General features: G+C 40.8%; 3 protein-coding genes across 5 annotated transcripts in view; 2 read left to right on the top strand and 1 right to left on the bottom strand.

Moving 5' to 3' along the window:
* Positions 1-25,583, top strand: part of efna3a (ephrin-A3a) — a 192,902-nt gene that overhangs the window by 34,215 nt on the left and 133,104 nt on the right. The gene's annotated exons all lie outside the window — the stretch shown is intronic.
* pbxip1a (pre-B-cell leukemia homeobox interacting protein 1a) lies at positions 692-12,946 on the bottom strand. 2 transcript variants are annotated; one of them, XM_061058892.1, is made up of 11 exons: positions 12,615-12,946; positions 11,730-11,860; positions 10,848-10,932; positions 10,680-10,747; positions 8,911-9,583; positions 6,722-6,955; positions 5,949-5,972; positions 5,451-5,485; positions 5,172-5,267; positions 4,825-5,005; positions 692-4,700 (listed from the first exon to the last, which is right to left on the bottom strand). In XM_061058892.1, the coding sequence occupies exons 2-11, from the start codon at positions 11,802-11,804 to the stop codon at positions 3,658-3,660; spliced, it is 2,514 nt and encodes an 837-aa protein (XP_060914875.1). In that variant the 5' UTR covers positions 11,805-11,860; positions 12,615-12,946; the 3' UTR covers positions 692-3,657. The 2 variants fall into 2 exon arrangements, with proteins under 2 accessions (XP_060914875.1, XP_060914876.1); XM_061058893.1 differs by lacking the exon at positions 5,949-5,972 and having other exon boundaries at positions 12,615-12,945.
* Positions 16,547-19,235, top strand: cks1b (CDC28 protein kinase regulatory subunit 1B). Its single transcript, XM_061059811.1, has 4 exons — positions 16,547-16,685; positions 16,913-16,980; positions 17,155-17,282; positions 18,299-19,235. The coding sequence occupies exons 2-4, from the start codon at positions 16,922-16,924 to the stop codon at positions 18,346-18,348; spliced, it is 237 nt and encodes a 78-aa protein (XP_060915794.1). The 5' UTR covers positions 16,547-16,685; positions 16,913-16,921; the 3' UTR covers positions 18,349-19,235.

The following is a 25,583-nucleotide window of genomic DNA, read 5'->3' as shown; positions in this document are numbered from 1 at the left end:
CACACATCACAACACGGAGGAACTGTCATCCCGTCCGACAAAAAGGGCAAATTTGTACTGATGAAAGCACAAAAACCCAATTTCAGTGTGTTTGCAGAGCTGACGGCAAATTTTTTTTGTCAGGCCATTCTAATCAAGAGTCTGAATCATGCCAGCCTCAGCAGTAATTAGTTTATAGAAAACATGACTCAAATAAAAAGGCCTCCAGGACAACACAGTCCCTCTATCATGTGCAAGAAACATTCAGATTCTTTTTTTTCTTTTACATTTTAAGAAATAGCTCTCATTTTATCTTTGTTTTCCCTCTTTAAGTTATGCTCTTTGACATGTTGGACTCTAAGAGACACATAGAGACATACTTGCAGGTTGACTGGTGTGTAGAATTCAAAGCACGACAAGCTTGTTAGTCAGTTTCTTAGCGACTGACCCTTCTCAATCATTGCTTACATTCTCATTCATCAGCATATCGAGTCAGTGACTGGTTGGGTTTCTTGTACCGGGGCGGAGGACAGACTGAATGAGAGATTGTTCCTGTTAACGTGTAAGCTCCTGCTCCGAGGATTTAATCTGGATGTAAATATTTTAGTTTGGCAACATAGCTGTGATAATAGATGCCTGCCATGCCAGCATGTCCACTTCCCACCACAGTGAGTCACTGAATACATTAAATAAAGACACACTAATCTTCGGCCAATGGTGAACTTTTTTATTGAACTTAACAATGACTTCCTACAACAGGACAGAACTGATGATGAAACAAAAATAAAAATGATCCAAATTTGATCCAATTTCCTCAGAACTTTTTCTCCAGGGATCAATCACATGCACGTCTGAGCCAGCTGCTGCCTTCTCTCTAAGCACAGAATCCGGCTGTTCTCCCACAAAGACAAAAATACTTCTCAAATTTTTAATCAAACTCTTACTAATATGTAATGTTCAAATGAAGCTCTCTCTTCAGATTCCTTTGGTCTAAACACTTACCCAACCACTCCTTTGAACAAAGGTCTGTTCACCACTTTCTGTGTAAACTCGACGACATTCACTCCCTGCTCTATAAACAGCAGAACATTTCCAGAAGTGTAAACTAACTTTGTCATGTTGCAGAAGCAAATAATGATCTAAGACCTCTTGTTAAGTCTAACACGTCTACATTAATAAAGGCACATGAGCAGCATCTGGCAAACTAAAATTCTGAAAACGTTCACACATTCAATGTGTACGGCGTGTCGCACTGTCTGCGCTTCTTCTCCTTACATAATGAGAAAAAGAGTTACAGTTTACAGACAGAATAAATAAACATGAAACACTTCAAAGTTTCTTTCAAAACTCCTGTGAGGAACTCTAGTGTTTTGTGGATTTTGGCGCCCCCTGTGGACAAACTGGTACCACCTATCTCTTTGCTACATTTTGACCTGAACATGTGTCATGTGGTTTAAAAAAAATAAAAATAAATCACACCCAGCTTTGTACTTAATAGTGAATGTATTTGGGCCTGTGTCCATTAACAGCTTTTTTTCCCCACTGGCAGTGCACAACCTCAATCTCAAAGCACTTTTCACGGGCGCTTACTGTTGCTAGGTTACGAAAGTCAGCTCACTGCACCTCCACGGTAGTAAATGGATCTATGCTTAATATTTGCTTTTATTAACACAAAGAAAACGTACATGTTGAAACTGTACTCTCGTAAACGGATATGTTTACCCTCTGCACTGCTGTTGACATATTTGATATCAGAAGCCCCGCCCCTTCTTGATTGTGATTGGTCGTTGAGGAAAACTGACATTGACGAGCGCTGCAGTGTTCCAAAAGTTTACCTATTTCCAACTGAGAGCGCAGCAACAAATAAAACTTGATTTTCTAACGCCTAGGATGCGGAGCACTTCTATTGTTTTGAATAGAAAGTGGGTGCTGCGCGAGCAAAAAAAACACATAACAGCATTAGTGGACACAGACCCTCACTCATCAAGAATCTTTGCAAGAAAAAGTCAATTTTTGCAGCATGCTGTGTAGCGCCTCATCTGACACCTTCCCCTGTAGCAGCAGTTTCAGACATTAAAAATATCTATAAAGGAAAAAACTTTATACTGATGGTGTCATTCACTTTTAGAGTTCATAAAGAAGGATGAATATTAGTTTAAGTCTGTTTGATAAGAATATAAAAAATCCTCACAGGAGCTTTAACTACTGAAAAATGAGAACCAACATTCACAATCTGTCAATTTCAGCTTCACAGCCACCGAAAGAGGGAAAACTTCACAATTAGAATCAAACAATAAAGAAAAAAAAACAATCAAACTCTTTTTTTGTCTTAAAGTACCAAACTCTAAGAAGCAGTTCTGCAATACTGAATCCACTTTGCTCTGGTCTGCACTTCACTATTTGTCTGGTTCTTTCACGGGAAAGAATCAAACTAAAAAAAAAGCAAAAAAAAAAAAGCAGCTTCCTATTTTTTTCAGGTGACATATCACCTGTTTGCATGCCAGTTAATAAAAAGCTGTTAAAAAAATAACTAGATGAAAAAAAACGTGTTCATTGCAAATATCCCTTCGGGCTAATAAGCAAATGAATGAAATGAAACTCTTTGGGTATAAATATGGATCACTTAACTCTATTTGAAAGCTCTAATACCCAAGTGCCGGAAAATCAAGAGTAAGAGGTCCCGAAAACGAGAACTAATGGTCTCAAAATAACAAGCGTAAAGAGAAAGAAAAAGCTCAGTTGTTAATGTGAATGTTTGAGAAAAGTGCTGCAGTGGTGTAGCGGTCATACATTTAGCTATGGCAATCACTTTGTCCCATCACTTCTTTTCTTTTTTTTTTCCCTGTTGGAGCAGCACTGACATCCCCCAAACCGGTTCCTGGTTTTTCCCCTCTGTCTGTCAAATCTACAAAACCAAATGCCCGGGGCTCTCAAACAGCACTCTGTGTGTGTGGTTTCCCAAATCTACTGTATTAAAGGAGCTGCTGGCACACACACACACACACACACATAGAAAAAAAAACTGGTCCAACCTGATCTGATTCTCATCGCTTAAAGAACCAGGATCTCTTCCCCTCGGATTAGACAGTTACCAACCGACTCGAGGCAAAAAAAAGGATCTGCATTTTGTTTGAGCCTGCTCCGAGAAGTGGCAAGTCGCTTCTGCAGAGAGGGCCAAGCATGCAGAAAAGTATTTAACAGTCCGTTAAACACGTCTTTCTTTCACTACATGAATACATTTAACCATTGCATTGCTTGCTCAGCAGTACCGTCCCCCATTAAGTCCACTGATCTTTGTGCGATATGAATATTACTGAATTGACATTATGAGCTGCAACATGCACTAGTTATCGAGAAGACACTTTACAGCAGAGTGAAATCCACACGACACATCACTGAGGGGCTTTTCATGAGGAGGGGGCATGAGCGGACAGAGGTAGGTAACACAAACTAAAGTCCAAAAAATGACAAGAACAAGTCTAGCTTATAATTAAAGACTCAGAGGGGAACACGTTTTATGAGAGGCACTCTGCACCTGAAGCTACTACAATTACAGCTCTGAGGAGGAGAATGTAGGCAAGAAATGTCCTAAGAACCACCACTGCTGCTTCTCAGTGTTGTTATTATTTTTTTTAACTCCTCCCCCCCTCCACCTCCCCCCACCTTTTTTCTGTCTGTTTAAGCTGTGGCTGCAAACTTCCACAGCGCTTCCCGCTCAAACTCCTCCATCGCCTCCTCCAGGGAGTCGTCGTCGTCGTCGCCGTCCTTCCCCCCGCCGTTCTCAAAAACGTCCACCATGTCCTCCAGGATGTCGGCCACGTCCTCGGCGAAGTCACTGAAAAGGACCCTCTCGTGGATGAAAACGCCGCCCTCGAAGAACTCGGCGGTCAGCTTCCTGAGCTTGTCCTTGCTCTCGGGAGCGGACCCCTCGAGCTTGCTCAGGTAGCCCTCCAGCAGCTCCTCGAACTCGGGCAGCTCCACCGGGTAGAGCCCCTCCCTGGCAGCAGACTCCTCGGAGGAGAGGCGGCCCATCTGGGGGAGGATGTTGCGTTTCAGCTTCTTCTCCTGGTCCTTCCAGAAGTGGATCTGGTTGTGCTGATGGGACTGGCGGGGCGTCTGATGCTGATGCTGATGGCTGTGGGAGTTCTTCTCATGCTTGCCATGCCACGGTTTCTCCTTCCTCCTCTCCTCTCGGTCCGTCCTCCTCTCCCACTTCTTCCTCTCCCACTCGTCCTGGTGTTTCCTCCACGCCTCCTTGTGAGAGTTTTGCTTCTCAGACCTCCACTCCTTCTCCTTCTTCTCCTCCTTCTCCCTCCATCCTCCATCCTTGCCGTGCTTCCTGTCCTTCTCTCCTCTCCACTCCTTCTTCTCGTCTCTCTTCAAGTGGTCCCTCTCGTTTGTTTTGCCCTTGTTCCCTTTCCATTTGGCCTCCTGCGGCTTCTTCTTCCCCCACCTCTCCACCTGTTCAGACAGCTTCTTCTGGATCTCCTCCAAACTGTCCCTCACTCGTTTCCTGTCGCCTCCGTCTTTTTTCATCCCTTGCAGTCTCTTCCTGCTCTCCTCCAGAAGGACTTTCTGACGCTGCAGTTCTTCCTTCAGCCTTCCTCCAGAACTCGTTTCCCTCTTCTTCTCTGGACCAGCTGCCTCCTGCTCACTGTGTTCATCTTTGTCTGCTGGTTGAGGGGTTGAGCTTGATTCCACTGCTGATACCACCTGATCAGCTGTAAAGAGTTACACATATCAAAGTTATTAAGGCTTTGGTGATAACTTATATCACAAAGTAATCCCATGACAGTATCTATCTTTATACATGAGCATATCAATAAATGTAAAGAAGATATTTACCTGTGAGTTGGTTCAGCTCTGTCACTCTGGACCTCAGACTCTCCAGCTCTTTCTTCAGCTCGGGCAGAGACGACAGCTCCTCCTTCAGCCTCGTGTTTTCCTTTTCCAGACCCGCTTTAACCTCTTTGCTGTCGCTTGCTGCCACTGTCTTCAGAGCCGAGTCAAGTTCTTCTTTCTGGGACTGAAGAAGTAAAAAAAAAAAAAAAAATGTGGAAATCAAAGCCAGCTTTTTGCAGGGTGTTATTAATTTATCAAAAACATCTTCTTTTTTTTTTTTATTGCACACATTAACACATCAAGACAGGGTAAAGCGACCTCATTAGCATCAACATCAGTGGTGTGCTGACCTGTAGTTGCGCCTCTAGCTGAGCGATTTGTTGGTTTTCCTGTGTCAGCTTATCCAATAGCTCTTTCATATCCTGTGGATCACTGCTAAGCCAGTCCTGGAAGCAAAAATGGTTGGCAAATGGAGAAAAACACATATTTTGTGCACAATCCTATCATTAGCGTTTGTCTTTTATGTTTTAAGACTTAAGATTTTTTTAAATTCTTCTCTTTAAACATGTATTTGAGAATATAGAGACACTGAGATTGAGCAAAGAAAGAAAGAGAGCAGAGGGACGGACCTGGCTTTGTTCTTCATCCGACCCGTCAAAGTCACCTGTCAGAGGAGGACACAACACGTCTGTCAGTCTTAGAAGTCTCACAACATGCTCTCACAACACACTCTTTTATTGACTCATCCGGTCTTAAAACTGCAGAAGAAGCTTTTGTTGTGAAGTGCATTCTACAAGCTCAGGCACTAGCTGTGTACTCATATTTATTTAGGCAGATTTTTCAGATTCCACAACATAACATGTGAAGTATTTTGGCTAACCAAGCAAATAACCAGCAATAATAGGTAAATTCCCGCTGGATAAGCCCCTTCAAACATCCAGTGAGTGCTTCACACCACACGGTGATAACGAGCGTTATTGTACAGCACAGAATCCCGTGTTATTTTGCCATTTTATGCTGCCACTGCGTGAAGTGTCAGGCCAGATAAGCGCTTAGACGAGCGACTGAGTGTTAGCCAGCTAGTGTGAGAGCTAATACTGCTGTCTTATCTGCAGTACTGGACCTACCATTATCCAGGTCAGAGAGGAAACCTGTTGACATAGTGCAGCTTAGTCAGCAGTTTCTAAAAACAGACATGTGCCCAGTGCTGACAACTGCAAATAAAATGTGCTTATGTAATAATGAAATACGTCATTGTCAATTTTGTGAGTGTGTAATGATGTCATTTTTGACTAAATTTACAAAAAAAAAGCGCAAAACTCCTCAAATCCCTGATGTTACATGTGTAAAAATAAACTGTGATAGGAGAGTTAGAAAGAGCTTTTTGTGAGTAAAATTTTACATTTCTATTATTCTACAATTCACTTAGCAGACACTTTTATCCAAAGCGACATACATCAGAGAGTAAGTACAACACAAGCAAGGATCTAGAAAAAAGGGAACAATGTCAGTAAGAGCAAATGATCAGCTTTGAGTCTGATTGGACACACAGGTGCTGACAGGAAGTGACCAGAGGCAAAGCACAACATTGAGGGCAGTTCTTGAGAGCTCTAATCAGTATAGAAACCATCTTATAAGTCGTCTTTATCAAACAAAAACCATTGCCATTACCATCATCATCATCAATAATATGGAGACCATCATCATTAAGTTAGTAGGTATTCATGAAAGAGCTGGGTCTTTAGCTTTTTCTTAAAGGTGCAGAGGGACTCTGCATATTGAATGGGTAGATTTCTTCTATTATAATAGAAGAAATTTAAATGTGGCTTTCATTTCTTCCTGATTCCTGAAAGGCAGAAGCAAGCCAGCGGCTCTGTTAAAGCTGTTTTAAGAAACTCACCTGAGAGAAAGAGGGAGCCTAGGAAGAGCAATATCAGAGCTCCCACAATGCATTTGTTCAAGGAGCACCACGGCTTCTCCTCCTTCCTCTCGGCCAGCTTGAACTCCACCTCCTCTTCCTCGTCTTCCTCATCCGATGTTCTCGGCCTCAGTGCCTCGAAGGAGGGAACGTTCCTCCTCCTCAGTCCGTCGTCGAAGCCGCTCGTGTCGCCCAAATCCAAACTACTGGAAGGCTCTGCGGAGAGAGAGAGAGAGAGAGAGAGAGAGGGGGAAATGAAGGCGATAAAGCGATGGCAGCACAGCAGAGGGATGTGATATTCTATCATGCAGACAATGACAAGAGCCTAAAGTTAAAACACATGTATATAATGTGTCTCAGACCAACGTGGATAAATCATTCAGACGTCTTTGGCTCCAAAAGTGTCAGAAGGAGATATTATCGCCAAGTCCATAATTATGTGCTGGCAGACTGCCTCACACAAAATACCAGAATCTAAGTGGATACATGAGCACAAAAACACAACAGTGCGTAAACAGTGTTTGGGCGGGGGGTGGAGGGGTGACATTTTCTAAACTAAATTACAACAACAGTCATTTCATGCATGGAGGTTCCTTCATTTTCTCAGCGGGGTGCACCGGCTCTCTGTCAAACGGATACATCACTCGCCAGCTGCCGGTTGTGACACAGATAAGCAACATGTTCACCAATTCTTCTGCAGAGGGGGACTCTCATTGTCTGCCTTCAAAGACTACTGAGAATAACAAAGAGCCACAGACCACTAATGTGGTCTCTGTTACCAGCCTCAGACCCCACAGGAAGTCACAAAAGCCTCATTTTCTACGGGGTAGAAATCAGTTTATCTGATCACACGTTTGGTTATTTTTTCTTCCTGGGATGTTTTTATTTGGTTTGTAAAACTTGAGAGAATTATTGTTTTGGATGTTACCTTAGTTTTTACAGCAGTTACTGATCTTTAATTATTTAAACACAATATGAGATATACAAAGGACACAATACCAGCATCGTTTCCTTGAATGACTCTGTGAAACATTAAATAATGACACTAAAGCACCAATTAAGCACAACATCTTACTGTATTTCCTTCGGTCCTGTGACTCATTTATTCAGCTGATATCGTGCTGTCGTGTCTCTTTTTCTTAAACTGTGTTCAGTCATATAACCACACAGCATATCTGTTGCCATGCACTATTTCATGAAATGAAAACTGTACAAAATGCACAATGATTGAGAAGAAAGAGGTTTAATCAGGAGCACAGCTACTCGCCCTAAAAGCTAACTGGAACACAAGATGTTACCGTCTATCTGTGTCACTTCTTTGTTTTTTCTCACATATTTGGGTTTTGATGATCCTCTATTCAGGATTGTTTTTGTCACATTATTAATACATTTTGAGAATCTGTCAAGCTGAAATACTTTTTGCAAAAGAGATACTTCAACAACTAGTGTCCATACTGACATGACTACACAATATAACAATCAGGGCTTCCTCTAGGGGTCAGCTAAAAGAAGGCAAAGACTAGAAGGGGTGAATGGACTAGTATAGTATGTAAACGTTGATGAACGTTTATGTTGATCACTCTGACTGTTTCATGTCTTTTATTGCAGTTTGGCTCCCAGACTTCTTTTGAAACCCCCTTCAACCTTCAAACTTAAAACCAAGCAATTTCCACTCCTAAACAATGTTTCAATCAAATGATTTGTGAAGCCTCAGAGTTGAGAAGAAACTAAACTGAGGCCTAAAAGGGAAACCTTACACCCCACGTTGGGACCCACAACTGACCACAACACAATCCTAACAGCTTGCATTATTCATTATTTATTGTTAATTATCTATTTATAAACACAAAGGACAAAACAACACAACTACTGCTACCTTTTTCTTAGGTAGTACTGTGTACAGTATATTGTTTGTATATAACTTGTGTTTTTATTTTATTCTATGTATCTGTGTGCTGTTCTATCCTTGTGGTGTTACCTGCTGCTGGAATCTGAATTTCCTGAGGGAACCTTCCCAAGGGATTAATAAAGTTCCTATCTATCTATCTATCTATCTATCTATCTATCTATCTACGATCATAGCTCTGACTGATTTCCTGTAAGTTTCCTCCTCCCCAAAAAATATTACAGCCTGATGTATCATGCTTGTAATAACATAAACAGATTAATACCTTCTCCTTCTTCTTCATCTTCCTCTCGCCTGCCCTGGGTCAACGTCTCTACAGGATCTATCTCTGCCTCTTCCACAGCCTCCTCCTCCTCCTCGTCCTCCTCCTCCTCCACTGCACCAACAGTCTCCGGTGCAGGACTAACAGTGATGGGGATCTCTGGCATCGGGGGGCTCTGTGGGACGTGGCTCTCCGGCTCCATGCTCTCTGGACCGGCGCTGACATCAGCTTCGACATGAGAGGGGGCATCAGATGCTGTGAGGGTCACAGTGGGGATGCTGACCTCGGGTTCCGCGGCGAAAACAGGACTCTCCTCGACGGGGCTCGCGGGAATCAGCGTGATATCAGGGGCCGCGTCGAGCACGCGTTCTGCAGAGACCTCGGGGATCTCGGTCGGGGAAGGAGCAGAGCACGACTCCTCAAGAAGCTCCTCTGGTAAGAGTTCGGCTGCAGGAAGATCGAGGGGGGCGCCCAAATCCATGGTGGTGACAAAGGGTGTGGCTCCGAGGGGCTCGTTGTCACCGGGGGAGCTGGTGACCATGTCATGGATGACTGGAGGCTGACTCTCCAGGTCCAGGTCTGAGGGGTCAAGAGAGTTCGGAGGTAGAGGACTCAATCGTGACGGACTGGAAGGGATGGGACCCTCACCTGACTCTGGAGAGGTCTCCTGACACACCTAGAAATAAAAGTTTGGAATACTCTTATATATTATCTTTTTCTCACAGTCAAAGTTAAGATCAAGAGCAGAATATGCTCATCATTCTTCCCTTATAATTTATATGATTCTTCTCTTTCATTAATAGCTTCCCACGTTGCCCTGAGTTACCATGTATTTGTTTTTAAACACTTTACAGTACAAAAAAATTTCACAGTGTCTACACATGGTCAGTAGCTTCATAGTTGAGTTCTATGATAAAACACAATAAAGAATTGTTCTGATACTACGATCGCTAAATCTCAAATTCAGCCTAGAAAACAGAATTTGGTTTCTGCTAGTAAATCAGACATCGCCCCCGTCTGATAATTTACCAATCCTCAATGAGTAATTACACAGAAACAACTTGAATGTGACTGCCCCTCTGAAATAACGGTTTTAGAGCAGCGGAGGAAAAAGATTGCGGCTCCTGGAGAGGGCAAATTGTCAGCTATCATATTTCCAAACCCAGATTTCAAAAGCTGTAAAAACACCAAACTAAATCATTTCTTGATAAAAAAAAAAAAAAAATCAGGGTTTCTCCCCACTCGGTGACTGGGACAGCACGTCAGGAAAGAGTGAAATCAGAACTGAGGCTAATGATATCCAAGCTTTTTTTAGGCTGTTTTCAGGTCAGGATTATTTATGTTTGCAAAAGATAAATGATATTACGTATGATAATCGGCATTGGTAAGGAAAAGATGGCCTCAGAACACAATATTAAAAATAGAGCTGGATATAGTAATGTAGTTATGTTTAGGATTTAGACTTTTGCTCTCTTAATAACAATGTTGTTTAAAGGTCAGATTTATGCCCTTTTCTCATAGTCCACTGCACAGCTCCTACATTTCACCTTTTGTACATTTTGTGTTTTGAATTTTTTAATTCTATTTTATATATTGTAATATCTTAATACTGTATTATTTAAGTCGTTGTTAGTTCTGCTTTATTTCATTGTTAATTGTTTAGCACCAATACACCAAGTCAAATTCCTTGTATGTGTAAATGTACCTGGCCATAAACCTTGATTCTGATTCTGACTCTGATTTGACCATGATGTAGTTCATTGTGTACCCACCTGATGGCCTTCTTCAGACAGAACCGTTTCTATTGAAGTGTCACTTGGTTTGAACTCCACAGCAGCTCCTGAAACAACATGAACACCATGTCAACGCTAAAATATATTTAAAAAAAAACACAAAAATACTGTGTTTAGTTTGATCCCCAAACCTGGTCCTGTCAGTACCTGCCACGTCTTCAGAGAGACTCGGGGCATCACCCAGGCTCTCTGTGCCGTCATCCACTGGCCCGACATTCTCAACAGCAGCTTCCTGCAGAGTGAAAAGATCCCAGGAGATCAGGCTTCAGCCCCTTTAGTTACCCCCCTCTGATTTGTAGCACCGACCTTGACATTTATAGCACACACTCAATACAGACATGCCTGCACACGCAGACAAGACCTGGCTGGGAAACGCAAATCATTACGCCTGGTTTATGATCTATCACTGTGATTGAGACTTGGACACGTTGATGCCTTAATTAACAATAAACTAGATCCAGAGACAGACTTCTTCCATTATAACTGAGACATCAAATGTGACTTACCCAACCCAACTATCAAATGTGGCTGTTGCAAATGTTGACATGCTCTTCTCCTTTACAAACTGATTTTGTGATCTGTACTGAGCTGACATATTTAGGCTGCTGTCATTATACAAACAGGGTAATAAATCAGAACATCGCCTTGAGATTCAACAGAACTTTAAGTCTACAGGCAGACCATCAAGTTGAATCGACGCCTCTCTTGGAACTGTCTCAACAAAAACTCAACGCCATCACCTCTCTTGAGGAAGGAAATTTTCTTTGGCTGTTGCTTATGGCTGCATTCCATTTAGTCAGCTTTGTGCCCTTAATACCCAATCTTACCGACCTTAAGTTGTGCACACTAAGATCTTGGCTACACACATTTCCCATTTAAACTGCACATGCCTCAGACAAATAGTTTGGAACTTTGCAGTGATTTCCCACAATGTTCCCAAAGAGGGGAGCTCTGAGAGGCAAGTACAAACATGCCAATATTTCCAACTCGTATTCATGAGCCTCCTCTGAGCAGAGCTGGCTGTGTTACCTCGGGGGATAGGAGGGTCCAGCTGTTGGTGGAGGAGCCGCTGCTGCTGCCTGTGCTGTGGCTGTTGTCAGACATCGCCCTCTTCAGGCTCCACTTGGCACAGCACGGTGCAGATTCAGCTGAATGAAATTCTGCAGACGACAGACACAACGTTTCTTTATTGGACATAAACATGTACTGAAAACCTTATCTTAGTTATATAAGCCTAATAACACTCTTACTTTGTGTGTAATATCTATTAAGGCAGCCAAAAGTATAAGCTTACGTATGCAGTTGTGCACACAAACACGACAATCTTCGACACAATCTCTTCGATATGTTGATGATACGTAACTAAATTGAAGCCACAGAGAAAACAGTTGTGCAATAACGATACAGTTTTAGACCTAATGCTCCGCACGCAAAGGGATAAAGAGCAGATTGTCGTTGATGCAAGTTATGTAACAGTGCTGTGGCATCCATCCATAATATACCACTGCGCAGTGAAAACAAGAAACAGATCATCTACCGCCTGTTCTCGTTCAACATGCTATTCCCATTCATTCAGATCGATCCATCCAGTCAATCTGTGTGCCAGGCAAATGACCAAAAATGGTCAAACCCCAGACACGAGCACTCATTGATTCAGACACAAGCTTTAAACATCAGCACTCACATGTCGGTAACACAGAAAACACAACGCCTCTGTTTTGCACGTCAGAGAAACAAAGTTTGAGAGCTGCAGCTGTTGTTTGGAGGTTCACACATGATGGTAAACAAAGGATGGTAGCTTCAATGTTCCCACTCCCACTCTTCCGCGTTCTCACTTAGGCCCTGCTGTCAGCGAGAGCTTCAAACGCCGGCAGGACTCGTCTATATAAAACACGAAGAAGAAGCTTTACCTACCCCACTTGTTAATACTTCAGTCGCTCCTTGTTTTCCCTTCAAAACGTTTTGTTTTCTTCGTATGAACAACAGCTTCTCTCTTCCCGTGAACTTGGGAACTTTGGGAATTCCTGGCTGCGTCACGTCAAAGACGTCTTTCGTCCAATTAGATTTCAGGAGACACTACGGAGCTCCCGCCCCTGAAACATCGCTGGACCAATAAGATGAAAGTGTCGTGTCAGGGGAAAAAGACGCACATCCAAGCATGATTGACGTTCGCAGGTGGGAATGGCAGGTGGTAGACTCGGATACGTCCCCCTGGTTTTTAATAATACAACTTCATGTGTGAACCTAAGCCTCAAAAAGCATGCATGCTCACATATATATCCAGGAGGGAAGGGCGACGTGGGCCAGCCGCACACTGACACGTCTGTGGAGCTATATTTGCCTGCGGGACTTACCAAAGCGGACTACCCCTCCACTCACGTTGCTCCAGTGTGGACATTTGTTTCATCATCTGACTTCTTTTCTTCTAAAATTAGAGTGTGTTAACGGTTTTATCTCTGATGGCACATTTATTTGCAAGAAGGTCAACACTTTTTTTTTTTTTATATTCAGGTCTACTTACAGATTTTTTTCTCAACTGTTTATAGATTCTTGTTTAAATTACACATGTATTTTTTTTATCCCTGCACAGGTTATGTACATTTCTTGTATAAGTCTATTTTTAATTGCACAGTTTAAGTTTGTTTCATCTAGGGGTATTCTTTAAATCTTTTTTCGGGTTAATATATATGCATGCATGTTTCATGTCATGTACGTCTTTGTAACCTGCTACTGGATGCTTTGAATTTCCCTCTTGATCAATAAATTATCTATCTATCTATCTATTTGACCACTTTCCATATCTGAAAAGAGACCCCTCAAAAACACACTTCAATTGATTGATATAAAAACTATATTTAAATGATTCTGTATACCAATAATAACAATATGAATACACTTTAGATATATATATGCACCTTTCTTCACAAAAGTCACAAAAAGCTTCGCAAATAATACAGAAGATGAAGGAAAGCAGACAAAAAACAACACAGAGAAAAAGGGCATTATAACACATCATATAGGTCTGTACGACAATACTTTGAATAAAGATGAATAAATGCAAGCAGCACTTTTTTAGCCAAAATTGTTATGCAACTGGTCGTAAATGTAGACATTCTACAATTCACTTAGCAGACGCTTTTATCCAAAGCGACGTACATCAGAGAGTAAGTACAACACAAGCAAGGATCTAGAAAAAAGGGAACAATGTCAGTAAGAGCAAACGATCAGCTTTGAGTCTGATTGGACACACAGGTGCTGACAGGAAGTGACCAGAGGCAAAGCACAACATTGAGGGCAGTTCTTGAGAGCTCTAATCAGTATAGAAACCATCTTATAAGTCCTCTTTATCAAACAAAAACCATTGTCATTACCATCATCATCATCAATAATATGGAGACCATCATCATTAAGTTAGTAGGTATTCATGAAAGAGCTGGGTCTTTAGCTTTTTCTTAAAGGTGCAGAGGGACTCTGCAGATCCAATGGAGTTTGGAAGTTCATTCCACCACCGGGGGGTGACAGAGGAGAAGAGTCTAGTCAGAGATTTAGGACCCTGTTGTGAAGGTTGGACCAGATGCCTTTCAATGGCAGAGTGTAGTGGGCGGGAGGGAGTGTAGATGGGTGAGTTAAAGTAATGGAGGAGCCGTTTTTGTCACTGTTTTGTAAGCGAGCAGCAGAGAGTTGCAATAGTCGATGCGTGATATCACAAGAGCCTGTACCAGGAGCTGTGCAGCATGTTCTGACAGGTAAGGTCTGATCTTCCTGATGTTGTACAGGGCAAATCGACATGACCGGGCAATCGAGGCTACTTGAACCTTAAAAGTTAGCTGGTCATCAATCATGACACCCAAGTTCCGGGCAGACTTTGTGGGCATGAGTTTGGTTGTTCCAAGCTGGATATTGATCTGTGGTTGCATAGAGGGACTGGCTGGGATGACAAGGAGCTCAGTCTTTGAAAGATTGAGTTGAAGGTGCCGTTCATTCATTCATTTAGAGATATCAGCAAGGCATGCCGAGATTCTTGCAGAGACTGTAACATCGTCTGGCGGGAATGACAGGAAGAGCTGGGTATCGTCAGCATAGCAGTGGTATGAGAAGCCATGAGAGCGGATTATTGAACCAAGTGAGCTTGTGTATATGGAGAAGAGAAGGTGACCAAGCACTGACCCTTGAGGTACCCCTGTGGATAAGCGGTGCACTTTGGACACTTCTCCCTTCCACGGCACTCTAAAGGATCGCCCAGAGAGGTAGGACACGAACCAGCAGAGGGCAGATCCTGAGATGCCAAGTTCAGAGAGCGTGGATAGGAGGATTTGATGGTTGACTGTGTCAAAGGCAGCAGACAGGTCTTGCAGTAATAGAACTGAGGACTGACCCGCAGCTCTGGCAGCTCGTAGCGATTCTGTTACTGACAGTAGTGCAGTTTTGTGAAAACCCGCCCCAGATTTTCAGCTTGCAATCAACAGAGGGTGTGACACGCGTCAACTGCCTCTCCTGTTGATGCTCAGAGAATGAAACTTAAGTGCTCAGCCCGAACAAAACCTGACAAAGACCCATTATCAGTATCTACTCAAAGCAAGTTTCGATTCACCCACCTAGCTGACAAGACCTTCCTAGTTTTCAGATCAGAGCTTGTTCATAAACACAAATACCTCCCAATTTCATCATCATTACAGTTGATATGTTGATATAAGACCGATAAGTCTATTATCATACTTAGCTGTTACTGCTAATATGACACATACTTTCACATGCCATTATTATTTGTTGTTGTTGCTCTGTTTGTATCCTTCTCTTTCTTATTGCATCTCCCATGTCCTACTATCCAAGCACTTAGTTTCAGAAGATGGCTGTTCAACATGAGTCTGTTTTCTGCTTGAGGATTCTGTCTGTTAAAAGGCAGGTTTTTCATGCCACTGCAACTTTGCTAAATGTTGCTTAGTGCAGCTCATGATGGATTAATGTTGAGTCTTTAAATAGTACAAGTATACAAATAGTACACAGTTCAGACCAGCTTTTTGGAAAGTGTCTTGAGATAACATTTGTTATGAATTGGCACTGTACAAATAGAGATTTATTTATGAATTGATTAAAGAAAAAAACATCGGCCTACTTTTAAGTTGCTTATTATGGTCACTTATATAGTTCAGCATTAAAATATTCAACATTTCTCTGTATCTTTTACTCTGTGATGTCATTAGGCACAGTCTCAGCCCTTAGATAGCATAAAAAATGACAACCTTAATTTTGTTATAAATAAACTGTGGGGCAGTGATTTTTATTAATAAATTATGTTTATTCTGTTTATATTATAATAATCAAGTCATCCCTTTAGGGTCAACATCAAATGTTGAATGTATGAAAGATGTACAATTGATGAAAAATAAATAACAAAATCATTGAAGAGTTGTGAGTTTTAAATGAATTACATTCTAGGAGACCAACCGACCAGTGCGATCATGTCACCCCCTGTGTCTCTCTCAATAACATTTGTAACTGTGTTAAATATTAAGGTTACAATCCTAGTTTCTTTATCAAAGCAGCTCTTACAAAGAGTAGAAACAAGAACATACAGTAGCCTACATAAAGCTAACATCCGTCTCAGTAAAGAACTGGCAAATCTACACGTAACAAAACCAGTTCAAACATCTGGGTCACTGGTTATGTAATAACATTAAAGTCAAGTTTGAAATTGGATTGTTGACTTTCCGTAAATTACGTATTCGACATTTTTGTCTGTTGACCAATCAGAAACACCTACAGCTGTACGTCAATTTCCTGCGACTGACAGTCTTGACCAATAGGAAGAAAGTTCTTCAGCGCGTTGGACCAATGGGATGAGGCGACGTCTATTTGAACGATGAGAAGCGGGCTCGCCGACATTCGAGAGGGAAACAAAGAAACGAGGAACATCACGGTTCCGCTGGACACAAAACTGGAATAATTACGTTTATCCTCAACCCTACAGCTGGACAGTCTTCAAAGGTAACTTTTAAAACCTCGCTGAGAAGATGTTGTATATTGTTTGGCGTCAACATTAAGAAAGTTGTTAGAGTAATACTTGTTCTTGGCTAACTTCGGCCAAACTGTTAGCCACCAGTACTTAGCCATGCTTAGCAGAATATTCGGTCCCGGTCGCCTTATCATATTTGGAGCTGATATGTTTGTTTCTGGATCTGCATTTTGATTAATCCTCAATACTTTCCCCCTAGGTTTCCGTCATGTCGCACAAACAGATCTACTACTCTGATAAATACGACGATGAAAAATACGAGTACAGGTTTGTATATGACACATAGTTTATCGTGGTCAGTATGTCAACGTTTTAACGAGTTTAATAACTTAATTAAGTTGTCATTGCATATAAAGTATTTTCGGTTGAACTAAACAAGGTGCATTTCAATTTTTAATAACTGTTTACGTTATTTTCTGTTGATATTGGCCTTTTTTTCAGACATGTAATGTTACCCAAAGATATTGCAAAGCGTGTACCCAAGACCCACTTGATGTCTGAGACCGAGTGGAGGAACCTGGGGGTCCAACAGAGCCAAGGATGGGTGCATTACATGATCCACCAGCCAGGTATCTTATTATTATTTTTTTGCTAGGCAAAACCTCCTGTCCCCCCCCCCCTGCAGGACCAACCTTCAGTCCTGGGGGGGGGACAGGGCCTTCTCCATTGCTGCTCCCACCCTCTGGAACTCTCTCCCTAAAAACATCAGAGACTCCCCCACACTCACTTCCTACAAGAAATCCCTCAAAACTCACCTTTTCATCACCGCCTACAACCACTGACTCTCATCCTCTTCCCTCGACACTATTTCTATGTTCTATTGTTCTCTTAGTTTTTGCTTTGTTTTTTGTTGTTTCCTGTCAAAGCGTCTTTTGAGTATTTAAAAAAGCGCTATATAAATCTAATTTATTATTATTATTATTATTATTAATAATAAGGGACAGTATTTTCAACAAGTGATCTATAATGATAAATGATTTATTAAATGATCATCTCCTAATATCTGGTCTTGATGTATTTCACTTAAACAAGCTTTCAAAAAGGACAGTGCCTTTAGTAACAAACATAGACAAAGCCAATACATAGACGGTAGTTAACCCATTTAAATGTCACAGCAGATTGGGGACGAGATATTTTAGGGATGAAGATGTATAAAAGCTTCTATGTGTCTACATTTTTGACAGCAAAACTGAATGACAAGATGGCACATTGCCATGCAGATTGCATGTAAATGTAAATCTGACAGCAAGGCTGGAAATCTCTAATTTGCATGCTGTAGAACTTGCACACTGTTCTGTATCATTGATTGACATTTGAAGCCAATGTTGTTTTATGTCTCAAATGTTGTCATCTATTCACCCAGGTGATGAAAGATACAGTTACACAATTTAAAGGGGCGGGGCAGATAAGTAGTAAATGTTCAATAGACTTGGTGACCACCAGCATATGGGCAGCAGGTGCCGAACCTGACCTCGCCTTCATTCAAAAATAATAGAATGGGAGTCAAGTGTCCTCCATTAGGAATCAGAGCAACACAACCGTTAAGTGCCCTAGCTTTACTTACACTTGCTTTCTTCTCCCCCAGAGCCTCACATCTTGCTGTTCCGACGCCCTCTGACCTGCCAGAAGTCATAAGGGAGATATTCTGCAGGTCCTTGAAGATCAGCCTGACTTGCGCGCCACAGATGGACTCATCAAATTAGGGATCATTCTGTCAGATCTTGTCTTGAGTGGTAGGTGACTAGCGACTTGGGCTGATCATGTTGGACCTGGAGAAGGACTATTGCATTTATGAACAGTGGTTGTTGAATGGAGTATGTATTGAAGGAAAAAAAAAATCACAGCCCTTCTCTTAGGGATAAGACTTTTTCATGACACACTGTCTGCCAGAAACCTTCAAATCAGCTCACACTGTCCATTTTGACTTCACCTACATGTTGAACCTGCTTGGATAATCCAGCTTTGTAGAACAACTGCTGTAAGATGTGCGGAGTGAGACTTGTTCAAACATAAAGTAATTTAAAGGAGTGCATTCTGGGTCATACTCGGGTTAGAACACAGGTCGGATGTAATAGGTGGGTGCTACATTTGCTTTTGGCTCTGGAACGTCAAACTGCGGTTTAAAGTGACATGTTGCTGCTTGGTTTAAATGACACTGAAAATTGGCATTTAACATTTTTTTGTCATGTACATGGAAGATCGCATCTAAAAAGGTAGCTTTGATCCCCTTTCAGTAAGAGCGTTTGAAATCAGCTTTGACTTAAAAAAAAAAAAAAAAAAATCTCTTAGGTGGGTCCAGTGAGCTGCTCAGTATTTGAGTGTGTTGCCCTAACTGAAATAAATGTAAACTTTTAAATGGTATTAATGTGGGTCTCTGGTGTGGCAGTAAGTGTGCTTTACCACTGCTGTATGATTACACACGGCCACTGAAAACTGGTGAAAGTAGAAAAGAAAATTATTTATAGCTTTGATGGCAGACACCAAATCTAAAATTTGCTCTTGTATAATAAACCCAGATGAAACCAATTAATTTTGGTATGAATATTTGAAGAAGGCACTTGTTGACATCCACTGAGTACTGACCACTTGTCCTCACTCTTCTCAGCTTGTTTACCCTCCGGCCTGTTTTTTCCTCCAACCCCACACTGAGCTGCTTCTCTAACATTTAGGCCAGAAGACACCGTGAATACTTGTTTGTGAATTTGTGCCTTTTTGTACGGTTTGTTATTAAGTTCATGTGACGGAATACATTTTTATGATTGTGTGAAAACAAAGCTATTCTACCTGAACTATTAAAACAAAATGAAAACGGATAGATTCCTTATGCATCCATTCTTTGATGAAACAGGATCAGTGTTGGACGTGACAGTGACTCAGGCGGTTTGATCCTGTTTTGTAAATGTGAAAATATCAGAAGAATATCAAATTGCTGCAGGTGACGTGTGGAATTGATAATGACCCATTTAGTACTGCAGCTTCATGCCACTGCTTCAGAGTGAGACGTTTACTTTTCCATGTTTGCCAATTTCTCACTTTAATAACATTTATTTGAACAGGCAGGCTGGCACATTTACAAAAAAAAACTTTTTAGGAAAACTGCCTAAATAACTAATGAAAAGAATCCATTTTTTTGACTGCACCCTCCCTTGTGATTTAAAAAAAAAAACATATCCTCTGCAGCTATGCAACAAAGGAGTCATTTAAATCGGTCATTAATGTTTTCTTTTGTTATTGCTCTTTTATTTTCAGAATAGGATCTTCAAGCAGAACACTGAAACACTTGCCAGTAAAACAAAAGCAGGTAGCAGGTTATGTAAGGAAATAAAAGATGTCTGTATGGAACATCAATGAGATCTCTTGATCACAGGGGTCTCTGAGCTGATTGGCAGTCTTTCCCCCCCTCCCCTCTTCAAAAACCTATATAAGAGACTAAACAAACCACTGAAGCCTTCTACTTTTTCTACATAGAAGATCAAATACGGTGTTAAATGATTACATCTTTCAATGGTAAAAACATTGCCACTGGACAGCCAGACATCCTAATGATACCCTGGGTTTGTTGAACTTAACCTGATATCCACTCTTTGTTGTGACAGTGAATGTAAATACGACATAACACATCAGTTTAATGATGATCTGTGAAGGTGAAACACTAAAGATGCAATCAGGCCAGTATCAACAGCTGCAGCAAAGATGTTTGTTTAAAGTTAAAAAAACAACAAAAAATTGAGAACAATAACACTAATATTCATAAACATAAAAACTAATCAAAAGCATCTCCAATATTTCTCCTAGTTTTTCCACGTTTCGGCTTGTGGGGCCAATTAGAAACATGCAGAGGCTTTTTAGGTCGGGTAGAATCGGTTACATCTGAACCAGTCCACCTGCATGATTCCATCGCTGCAACACCTGTTGGTTTGCTAAGATAACTGGCGTCATATCTGCCAAACCGGTTTCAAAAATGACCGTGTGGGGGGGGGGGGGGGGGGGGGGGGTGTCTTAGAACTGCCTAACTACTCTGGTCCAAACAAATGCAGACCATTCAGGACCAGAAGCAAGTAGGACATATTGGCTGCTGTGTACTTCACCACAGCATGTTTCCTTAAAGTGTGATGACACAGTGAGGTCATGTAATGATTTAAGTCAGTGGATATTTCACAGATTGTCTCCTTTAATCATACGCCTCTGCCATTTCTCTTGACCCTTTAAAACAATAGTAGCAGTTCAGGTACGAGCTCTTTAAGCACACCATGTTGCCTCCATCATCAGTGATGAAGCCATTTACACACAATACAATGACTGAAAAGCGTAATTGTTTCCTTTTTGTTAAAAACATCAAATGTTCTGCGTTTAAACATCTTGTTTTGTTCAGACACAGAGGTAGCCACAGCTTTATTAAACCCAACATGTGTGTTGGAGCAGGAAGTGTGTGCTGTAAAGATGCCATGTGTACGATAATCGGGTGTTGGGGCACATCACCTTACCTGTGATAATATAATGTGACGAGCCCTGCTGGGATTGAGCTGAGATCTGACAAACACACAGGGATGTATGCCAGACAGCACACCTTGTGGATGTGTGATATTATTGTGCACAGTTGGTGTCCTTCCAGTGGCACAGTGATAACGCATCTGTTGTCTGGCACCGTGACTAGACTGCTTGTTTTTCTTTTTTACGTGCCAATCTAAACAATCCCATCGTTCTCTGTGTAATATGGCTCTCTCATCTAGCAGCGAGTGTGTGCGAGCTTCATGGACAAAATGTTTCCCCGAATGAGAAGTCGTTATGATGGTGATAGTGCGTAAAAGGAACAGATGCAGCATCTGCCACACATTCAAAAGTTAGCCTCAGTGTAAACAACAAGTGGATTATTGCTGTTTTTTAATGAAGGGCATCAAGAAAAACACAGGATTCAGCATTTCATAAATAAAGTTTTCTTGTCTAAAACCTGCAGTAAAAATCTGTTCAGCCTGGTTTTTATTATTTTTACCCTGAAAGTTACCCTTGAAATAATTTTAGCTGCAGCAGTTGCTGAGTAATGGGCCAAATGCTGCAACACAGAGAAGCACATAAAATGTTACAACAACAAACTGTTTAAATTAAACCTACAGCATAAACATGACACCAATAGATTTAAGCAAGATTTAAATATTTAGCTTTAAAACTAAAAACCTGCCTTCTCTAAATCACCACTTCCTCTGTTTTATAAAGTGAAACTGAGCGTTCAAAATGTTAAATTCACAGATTCACTATACGTCTGATCTGCAAACCCAAACCCAACGGTTTTCAGATTACTATCAAAGAAGGTCTTCAAATCACATCATGGGAGCCAGAACCACCGAATGTTCAATACAGGAAACATGTCATGAATAATAATAATATGTCGTTTTGATGTTTAAATTCAACGCACTTATTAGAGCCATTACTGTAGTGAGTTCTTACAGTGATTTTAGCAGTAGCACCCCCGTGTTAAAAAACACAAAGATGTGGAAACTGTCGATGGTGGGCTGAAAGAAGAACATTTGGTTAATATTTTTAAGGTAGGCTGTAAATATGTCGAACTGGACTTTAATAAGAAGGCTGGGGAGTTTCTAAATCAGTGTCATTTTCTGAGCCTAAAACCACCAGCAGAACATGAACATCATCTTAATATGTTGAACTTCATGGACTACATGTACTATGGAATTTTAAACTCAAAGTGTATCATTACACGAGAATCTTGTCTTTTTCACTCACTGTAAAAATGTAAAGTCTTTGGTTGATTTGATGATACAGAGGAGTACAAGCAAAACCTTAAGAATGTGGCATACTTCATTTTTAAAACAGTAGTTCAGTCCAATAATGGGATAGATCTTTAAACTTTGTTTTATAGATAGTTAAAGCAAATGTCCAAGTGTTGAGGGTTACTGTTTAAAAAAACAAAACAATTTGTCTTTGGAAATATTCTTCATCTGGTTGTGGAATATGTAAATCTAAAACTTCTTGTTTGGCATCACATCCACTTCCTTTAGGCTAAATGCTTCAGACACTAGTGACCGAAGAGAGACCAAACATAATCCCTTTACAAAACAAACCAATGAAAAGAACTGAACCTTCTTCAAATGTAGAGATGTAGAGATCTAAAATGTCACTAAAATAATTCAGTTTCACTCTTTGGCCTGTGGAGGGCAGTAAAGCACAACACCAAAAAATGGAGGCAGCAGTTCTCATGAATTCTTAGTTTTGTTCCTTTTGCATAGGCTATATGCTGCTTTGAAACAAAAATGTAAACAAAGCATGCGTCACTCAGGGTTACACTTAAACAGAACATTCTTTTTATTCTATTACACCACATTTGTAACCGAATTTCCAAAGTCTCATGTGCACAGTGGGGTGCAAACAGGGCTCATGGGGACAGACAGACACGATGGGTAGTAAACTGCACAGTTTTGAAAGTCATGGGTAATGGAGGAAAGAAAATACGTTGTGCATCACAGGGAGATTTCTGACTATTTCTCGGGAAATGTTGCCGAGGTAATCACTGGGCTGTGATGGTCAGCAATCTGAGCCTCCTGCTGAGATCCAGCGATGTGCGCTGGGCAGAATAAGATGTTTGACGCCTCAAGCTGCAAAAAAGAGCTTGAGCGCCTGCCACAGGTATCTATGAATCATGCTGAAAATTGGTTCCTGTTGGAGCCTTAAAAAGTAAACGCTAGGCTTAATCTGAAGCTTTATTTTCAGGATATAGCTAGGTACAGCAAATAATGAAGCCGTTCATAACACCAACCTTTTTTTATTGAAAATCGACAGTCTGCATTAATCATCTATACTATTAGTTTGAATAGATCTGTACTCATTTTTTCATTAGGTTCACCCTGAACAAACATCAAGGCAAACACACCCAGTGGTTGGAGTGAGGGCTCCAACTAAAAATACTTTCCATCATCATTCAAGCATCAGATCATTTATTCATCTAATGAATCAATGTTTGGTCTATGAAAGGTCATAAAAAGGCAGAAATTCCAATTATAGTTCTTAATCCCAGGATGACACCCTTTAATTGTGTGATCTGTTGAATTAAATAAGAAATGAACCATTTTTTCACGCTGGAGCAAAAGAGATTGTGTATCTTTAAATATTATGTATGAAGATGTGATTTAAACAGTGTGGAAATGTAAAGCCTCTTTGTCATCTTGCCAGATTGACCTAACAAGAAAACTGATTTTCACCCATGAAGAACAATCTGAATTTGATTTGTGTAAATTCCCCTGTAAGGTTCTATAACATTAAAAGCTAAACCTTTGTTGAGATGTTTTTCTGACCAGTTGTTTGGCCTATTTAAAGGTAGCAAGTTAAAAAACAAGAAAATCACATATTTAAGTGTAAGGACTTTATAAAGAATTGCTCTTAAACCTGTTCAGTTGTGGTTTACACCCATGAATTTCACCACAACATCACGCTGTTGTGACAGATGGGAGGATGGATGAGAGTAAATGAATACATGAAAAAACACACACCCTTAAAAACACAGAAATGTTTCAAGTAGGCACAAATGGAAGAAGAAAGGTCGCACTACAATCCTTAACATAGGGGGCTACGATGTTAGGGGACACTTCCAAATAATGTATTTGTGTTCTTCTCTAGGATTGATTAATATTCCCTCTACGCATGAGCTGAGTTGCTTCAATGTAAATTGATTGGATGTGAGGTCACAATTACTTGACCTTTGACCTCAAATAATGATTCGGTTCTTCCTTCAGTCGGAGTAGCCAATGGCGCTATTCCCAGGAGTTCCTGACATACAACGTTCACAAGAACTAGACGGAGTGTTTCTTTCCAGGGCATTACAATTAATAAGGGCGTTGACCTTTGACCCTTTGGTTAAAAAACTCATCATTTTATTTCATTTGATACATTGTATGACATAAAGTGAATGTATTGGGAGGTCACGATGATCTCAACCTCAAACCTTCAGGCGTCAAACTCTGCATTTATTTTGAGACCACGTGGACATTTGTGCCAAATGTGAAGACATTTTCTATCAGAGGTAGACAGACAAACAAGCTGAGGTCATCATCATACCCCTGGCCTTTGCTTCTAATGGTGCAAAAGCATAAAATATATTTTGTATTCCTTGTTCTCTATAAATCAAGTTTATAGGTTTTTTACCTTTTCAGGCTTTCACAACAAATAACCCTGAAGGGGAGAACTGTACGTGTTCAAGCTTTGAGAATGTCAAGGAGAAATTCTTCTTCTCTTAAACCTGTGAGACTTTTGGTTTTATTTTGTTGTAAAAATTAGAAATCCTGTAAAGAGAATAACTTTAATTTCTCTAAAGAAAAGACAGAAATAATCATCCCCTTGGTCCCTAGGGGTTGTAAAGATTGCCATAAAAGAGTAAGTTCAGAGTACGAGCTTTATCAGACTTCTTTTAAACTTGTTGAAAAGGTTTTCTCATGTATCCTCACTTAATTTCAGAAATAAATGTTTAAAAAAATCGTCTCAATTTAGCTTAAAACCCTAAAAACTGAGAACTACTTGAAATTTAACACATATTCCAGATCATGATAAAATGAACATAAAAACGCCTCATGATTTTTGTATCAAATTTCACACTTGTTTGATATCAGCTTTGCACCTTTTATCAATAAGGAGAATTCCCAACAGTGTAATTAAATTTAGCCAGGTCTGGGAATAATTAGGAGGGAAATGGAGAGCAGTGAGAGGAGAGTGTGATCGAGGACGACGGGGTGTAAAGATGTGCTCAGTTAAGGACCAGAGCACTGTAGGAAGTGTAGAGGGAAGATTTCACTGATAAAAGCAGGTGAGACACAAAGAGACAAAGCCGTGCAGGCCAGAGGGGAAGTCTTAAGAGGAGCAGGTAGGAGAGA

This window comes from Labrus mixtus, chromosome 16, assembly GCF_963584025.1.
Source record: "Labrus mixtus chromosome 16, fLabMix1.1, whole genome shotgun sequence".
NCBI classification, from domain to species: domain Eukaryota; kingdom Metazoa; phylum Chordata; class Actinopteri; order Labriformes; family Labridae; genus Labrus; species Labrus mixtus.
This window is presented reverse-complemented; position numbering and strand designations above follow the sequence as displayed.